General features: G+C 49.8%; 1 protein-coding gene across 1 annotated transcript; it reads right to left on the bottom strand.

Moving 5' to 3' along the window:
- Nucleotides 1-548: 548 nt before the first annotated feature.
- LOC146722909 (uncharacterized) lies at nucleotides 549-5,807 on the bottom strand. Its single transcript, XM_085483536.1, has one exon. It carries the CDS (start codon nucleotides 5,805-5,807, stop codon nucleotides 549-551), a length of 5,259 nt encoding a protein of 1,752 aa, XP_085339662.1.
- Nucleotides 5,808-6,542: the final 735 nt, after the last annotated feature.

The raw sequence follows: 6,542 nt of genomic DNA, 5'->3' as shown, positions 1-6,542 counted from the left end.
ATAATATTTATTATTATTATTATTATTATTATTATTATTGTATAAGATTTAACGTTGTAGGATGCCGGGTTAACGTGATCAAATAATTGTACGCGTTTTGAAACGGTTTAATTTAGTTTATTCACTTTCTACAAGTTCGTCGCGTACCTAGACTTATGTTTATCGGCGCTCGCTCTCTCGAGGACTGACTCGAGGGCTGCGCGAATTTCGGAGCTCGCGTAGGGCGGCAGCCGATCGGGGTCCTCGATTGGACCATCGGAAAATCAGGCGATGTACACACGCCAATTAGCGGCGAGTGTACACGTTGGTTTCACGTGTTTCCTTGGCGTAAACACTAAGGAATTTAACAAAAAACATTCTAGAAAATTCGATCGTCCTCGAGGATTCGATCCGAAGAACGAATCTTCAACATACCGCCCGCCTCGTATGCGAACGAATGCGAAATAAAGTTAAATGAAGCGGGAACGAATCGTCGAGGAAGATGATTACAAAACATACAGGTGAAGACGACTCGCGCTGAGAAAGTCGTCTCGAAGATTACATAACTCTTACAAGTTAGCGGCTTTATCCGTTGCGGACGCGTTAGAGTTATCACGTATTGGCAGTCGGCATAATTGCGCAATAGGTCGTTTCAATGTGGACCGTGCGGTGCGTATGGTCACAACTCGAACGAGTCCATCAGATCCAGGATAGATCTGCTGTACTCGGGCAAGCTCCCATTTGCTCGGAGGGAGCACGGGACTTTTAACTAACACTAATTCGCCTATTGCGAAGTTAGGAGACTGCTTGCACCACTTGTTTCGCTGTTGAAGCGAATGTAAATAATCCTGTGACCAGGCACGCCACACGGTTTCCTGCATGGCACGGACTAGTTGCCATCGCGAGAGCCTACGCGGGTCGATCGCGAGTACCGATTCCTCCGGAACGGCTACGAGGGGCCGTCCAATCAGAAAGTGACCCGGGGTGAGCGCCGACAAGTCACCCGGGTCGTCACTAAGCGGAGCGATTGGTCGCGAGTTAAGGCACGCTTCTATTTTACATAGAAGCGTCGCGAGTTCAGCCCTCGAAAGTGTGTGGGAACCAACAGCGCGCCTCAGATGCGTTTTAAGGCTCTTGACTCCGGCCTCCCAAAGGCCGCCGAAATGTGGAGCGGCGGAGGGAATGAAATGCCAGTTCACTCCGTCGCCTGCGAGCGCGTTTCGCAATTCAGCATCCTTCGATAAGGATTGAAAGTGTCGATGGAGTTCGTGGTTGGCTCCATGAAAATTTGTGCCGTTGTCGCTATACATGTGACGCGGCAGACCTCTTCGGCTAGCGAACCTCTGATAGGCTGCAAGAAAGCCGGGCGTGGAGTAATCTTCCACTAATTCGAGGTGAATCGCCCTTGTAGCAAGACAAACAAACAGAGCGATATATACCTTTCTGGCCTTTTGCCCTCTGCCGACGAATGAAATTACGTGGAGTGGGCCGGCGTAATCAACCCCACAATGAGTAAAAGGCGCCGAAGGGGTGACACGAGCGGCTGGAAGGTCGCCCATGAACTGAGAAGACAATTTAGCCGCTTGACGAGTGCAGACTACACATTTTCGAATGTGCGCCTTTACTGAGCTGCGGCCTCCAATGATCCAGTATCGCTGACGCAGCACACGGAGTACTAGCTGTGTTCCCCCGTGGAGCGTGGATTTATGAGCGCGATCAATTAAGAGATCGGATAAGTGATGTTTCGGAATTATTATAGGATGTTGCTCGTCATAGCTGAGCGCGGAATTCGTCAACCGCCCGCCAAGACGGAGTAAAGAGTCCTCTCCTAGAAAAGGACTCAATCTGCTCAACGAGCTCGAATGCGGTATGGTGCCGTTATTCTTTAGTGAGCGCGTTTCCCGTTCGAAGAATCTCTGTTGCAGATAGCGCAACCAGAAGAGTTCCGCCCTCCTAAACTCGTCGGCGTTCAGAAAGGGGGATTGTTGGGAGCGAGACGCGCTCTTTTCTTTTACACGATGAATAAAGCGATTCATATAGGCAGTCACGCGGACAAGCTTGGTCCAAGTGGAGAACCTATATGGGAGTTCCCAACCCTCGGCCTCTTGAACATGGAGCGTCACAGGCCGTCTTCTTTCCACCGACACCTGCTGATCGGTGACAGAGTCGAGCGGAGCTGAGACATTCAGAATCGGCCACGCAGTTGATGGTTTCTGAAGCCATCGTGGACCGTTCCACCATAGCGGGTGAGTCACGAGCTCGGAGGCGGTCAAGCTGCGCGAGGCACAGTCCGCCGGATTATCGCGAGACGGAACGTGATTCCAACAAACGGAATCCAGACCGGTATGCACCTCGGATACGCGGTTAGCCACGTAGGTGCTCCATTTTGATGGATGTTGACGGAGCCACGCGAGAGCGATGGTCGAATCCGTCCATCCGTATATTGGAATCGGAGGTAATTTCAATGATGTCAAGGTCCACTTAATTAGCCGGCTGAGGAGGACGATAGCGTTCAGTTCCAAGCGCGGGATGCTTACGGTTTTGATCGGCGCGACCTTTGTTTTAGCAGCGAGCAGAGTGATTTGAAACTTCGTTGGCGAAGGAAGCACTCGAATATAAACGACCGCCGCGTAAGCGCGGTTTGAAGCGTCGGCAAACCCGTGGATTTCGAACGCGAGGTTATTGGAATGTCGACCGGTCCAACGCGGTATTCGGACGCGGTTCAATGATTCTAAATCGTTGGTGTAGCTCTCCCAACAATCGCGCAACTCCTCTGGAAGAGGGGAGTCCCAATCACTTTTGAGAAGCCATAATTCTTGTAGCAAGATTTTCGCGGTTACAACAACCGGAGCAGCCCATCCTAGTGGGTCGTATAATTTTGCCGTGAACGAGAGAACGGAACGTTTCGTATGCGTAACCAATCTCAACGGAGTTATCACGAATTTGAACGCGTCCTCTTTAGCAAGCCATGAAAGCCCGAGAACCTTGAGATTATCTTCTTTTACGAGTAAATGATCGGTGACTTCCGGCTGATGAGCCGAAAGTCCTTGAAGAAGAGAGGAGGCATTAGAAGCCCACTTTCGTAGTTGAAAACCTCCCTTTCGCAGGATCTCAACTAGTTGGACACGAGCTTCTATCAATGAAGTCGTATCGTCCGCTCCAAAGAGTGCATCGTCCACGTAGAGGGACTCGCTGAGAATTGGAACGGCCGCGGGATAGTTGTCGCCTTCATCTAGAGAAAGCTGTTTCAGTACCCTCATTGCGAGGTACGGAGCGGGGGCGAGCCCGTACGTTACAGTGAGAAGGCGATAGTGTTCAATCGGCCCATCGGCCGACGATCGCCATAAGATTCTTTGAAAATCCGCGTCAGACGGATGCACGAAAATTTGGCGGAACATTTGAGCAATGTCCGCCGTGTAAACAAATTGCCATTGACGCCAGCGCAATAATATAGCGGAGAGGTCTTGCTGCAGTCTCTGACCGATCAGTAAGTGATCGTTAAGCGAAGTCTTATTGCTCGTTTTGCACGAAGCGTTGAAGACAACGCGCAATTTCGTAGTGCAACTCGAGTCGCGCAAAACGGGATGATGAGGAATATATACCGGCTCGAACTCGGAGCGGTCAGATAATTCCACCTTCCTCATGTGACCGAGCGAATTGTACTCTCGTAAGAACTCGTTGTACTGCGCGTGAAGTTCAGGACGAAGCCGTAGCTTTCCTTCCATTTTATTATAAAGCGAGGTTGCAATGTGCAAAGAATCACCGATTTTTATCGGGAAATCATGCCTGAAGGGCAATCGAACCGCATAGCGTCCCTGAGGGGTACGATAGTGGTTGGCGATGAAATGAGCCTCGCACCTCTCCTCCTCCTCCGTGAGGGGGACAGGCCGCGAGATCTCCTCATCTTCCCAGAACTTCTGGAGAAGAGAGTGCGTGCTTTGTTCCAACACGCAGTTTAATACAGATGCTTGAGCAGTAGTAGTCGGCCTACTATTTGTGGGGCCGGAAAGGATCCAACCGAGAGCGGTCAATTGCGCTGTCGGAGTTCCAATAGGACCTTGACGGACATCGCGCTTCAGAAGCGAGCCGTAAAGGTCAGCACCGATCAACAAATGAATTTGATGTTGACTGGAAGGATCAGGGTCAGCAAAAGATAGACCCTGTAAATGAGGCCACGCATCGAAGGGCTGAATCCGCGAGGCAGCGTATGAAGTAATGCGTTGAAAAATGTAAGCCGTCAGAGGAAAGCTCGGATCGGCTTGAGCACACGGGGTTAACTGTAGCTTTACGCGCGATTTCGCAGTACCCGTGTATTTTTCGCCGAAGCATTTAATTTGTAAATCGGCTCGTTGCCGTTTAGTGCGCAACGCCTGTGAGAGCGATTCTGATATAAAGCTAAAAGTGGATCCTTGATCCAACAACGCGCGAACCTTTAAGCAGCGACCCTCCCCGGTGTGGAGGTCGACCCATGCGGTCGCCAAAAGGACATTTGGATGTTCCTGAAGCGAGGGGGGTACTATCTGGACGGCCGCAATCGTATTGACCGTTTGATTAGTAGTCGCATTAGATGCGGCTTGTGACGCTGATTCGGAGATAGTAGCCTCGGAACTGGCCAAGTTATCGGAGGCATTTTGATTTGCCGCTGAATGCAGCAATGTGTGATGCGAGCGACGACATTGTCTGCACCGATATTTGCTCGGGCATTTCGACGGGAAATGTCCGGACTTTAAGCAGTTAAAGCAGAGTTTATGCTGGCGCGCGAGAGCAAAGCGCTGTGAAGCTGATTTCTTCGCGTAGTCTTCGCATTTCGAAACGTGATGCTCACCGGAGCAACAAATACATTTAAAGACAGTCACGTTGTTTACTGTTAAACGTGGTTTATCATTTTTCGAAAAACCGGAGTCCTTGCTTGAATCGGCAAAGTCCGACAATCCGCGTATACGGAGAGTTAAAAACTCATTAAGCTCCTGATAAGAAGAAGGCTCATTTCGTTTGATTCGCCTTAAATTCCATTCGGTACGTGTTCTCGCGCTAAACTTTTGCGTTATTGTATAAACAAGAATGTCGTCCCATTGTTCTACGGGACGATCGAGATTTTTTAACGCGGCTAACAATGCAGACACTGTGTCGCGCAATTTTCGCAAATCGCTGACAATCTCGCTTTTCATTACCGGAAGGCTAATAAACGCGTGTAAATGAGCATAGATTAACGCTTGCTTATCGTCGTATTCATTGGTTAACAATTGCCAGGCAGATTCGTAATTCGCATCGGAAATTTTTAAATTATTGATCAGTAAGGAAGCGTCTCCCGTTACGCTCGTTTTTAAGTAATGAAATTTTTGAGAATTTGAAAGAGCGTCGTTAGTTACTACGAGAGATTCAAAAATGTTTCGGAAATTTTCCCAATCGGTTAATTTCCCAGAAACCTTTGGCAGCGCGATGCGTGGCAATTGGAAGCAATGATTATTTGTTTCGCGAACGGAGGAATCGGAACTACGATCGGTAAACGGAATTGTTTTAGGAGATAATCGACTTATCGTATCTTGCAGCAGATCGGCCGTGTCGATGTAGACATCCTCAGCTCTCAGGAACTCTTCCAGAGTGAAATACGGCAAGGTCGCTTGCTGCTCCGTGGTCGTCTTTTGAAGCAGTTTGACATGAAGGCCGCGGCAGGCGGCCCAGTGCTCCTCCAACTTGGCAAGCCTACTTCGCGTCTTGGCGAGTGTCACGTTGGATTTGGCCAGCTTCTTGAAGTTGACGAGATCTCGTTTGATCTCGTCAATACAAGCTCCCTGCTCGATGAGCAGGTCACTCACGACAGTCGACATGATTATCGATGCCGGATTGTTGAATCGTTTATCGATTATTCGCTACTGAAGCGAAATCTTCAAGCGCGCGCGCGGACTTGAAGCGCCCGCTGATTGACGCGCGAGAGAGAGAGAGAGAGAGAGAGAGTCCGAGCGCGAGCTAGCGCACCGTCTCGTTAAGCCGTTATCGGCTGTCTTTCTCAGACGAAGCGATTGCGTGGCGCGTGATAGCGGCGTCGAAATTGCAAATCGCGTGGTTTTTTAAATCTTAGAAACGTCGAAAATCACCGGGATGATCGAGAGAGTCAAGAGATATGCACGACGCGGACGCGTGATAGCGGCGTCGAAATAGCGAGTCGCGCACCTTTTTAAATGTTTAGAAACGTCGAAAATCAACAAGATAATCGAGAGAGGCACAGAGTGATGCACGACGGCGGACGCGTGATAGCGGCGTCAAAATAGCGAGTCGCGCACCTTTTAAAATGTTTAGAAACGTCGAAAATCACCAAGATGATCGAGAGAGTCACAGAGAGATGCACGACGCGTACGCGTGATAGCGGCGTTCGCGGTCGTTTACACTTCGGTCTGCGAGAGTCAAAAGTCAGTGAGAAAAATGCACTGGTTAAGATTCACCGGTGCGGTGCGCGTGATAGCGGCGCACGTTCACTGAGAGTCACTGTTAATCAGTAGAGTCACGATTAATCATTGAGAGTCACTGCAAATACCGTAACGCAAAGCGCGTGCTTGCGGCGCTTG

Source organism: Nylanderia fulva, unplaced genomic scaffold (assembly GCF_048542155.1).
Source record: "Nylanderia fulva isolate GAGA-0341 unplaced genomic scaffold, ASM4854215v1 Scaffold257, whole genome shotgun sequence".
Classification (NCBI taxonomy): Eukaryota; Metazoa; Arthropoda; class Insecta; order Hymenoptera; family Formicidae; genus Nylanderia; species Nylanderia fulva.
The sequence above is the reverse complement of the archived record's forward strand: the minus strand, read 5'-3'. Positions and strand labels throughout refer to the sequence as shown.

Coding starts and splice junctions, on each gene's coding strand:
- LOC146722909 (XM_085483536.1), bottom strand. CDS start 5,807: ATGTCGACTGTCGTGAGTGACCTGCTCATCGAGCAGGGAGCTTGTATT.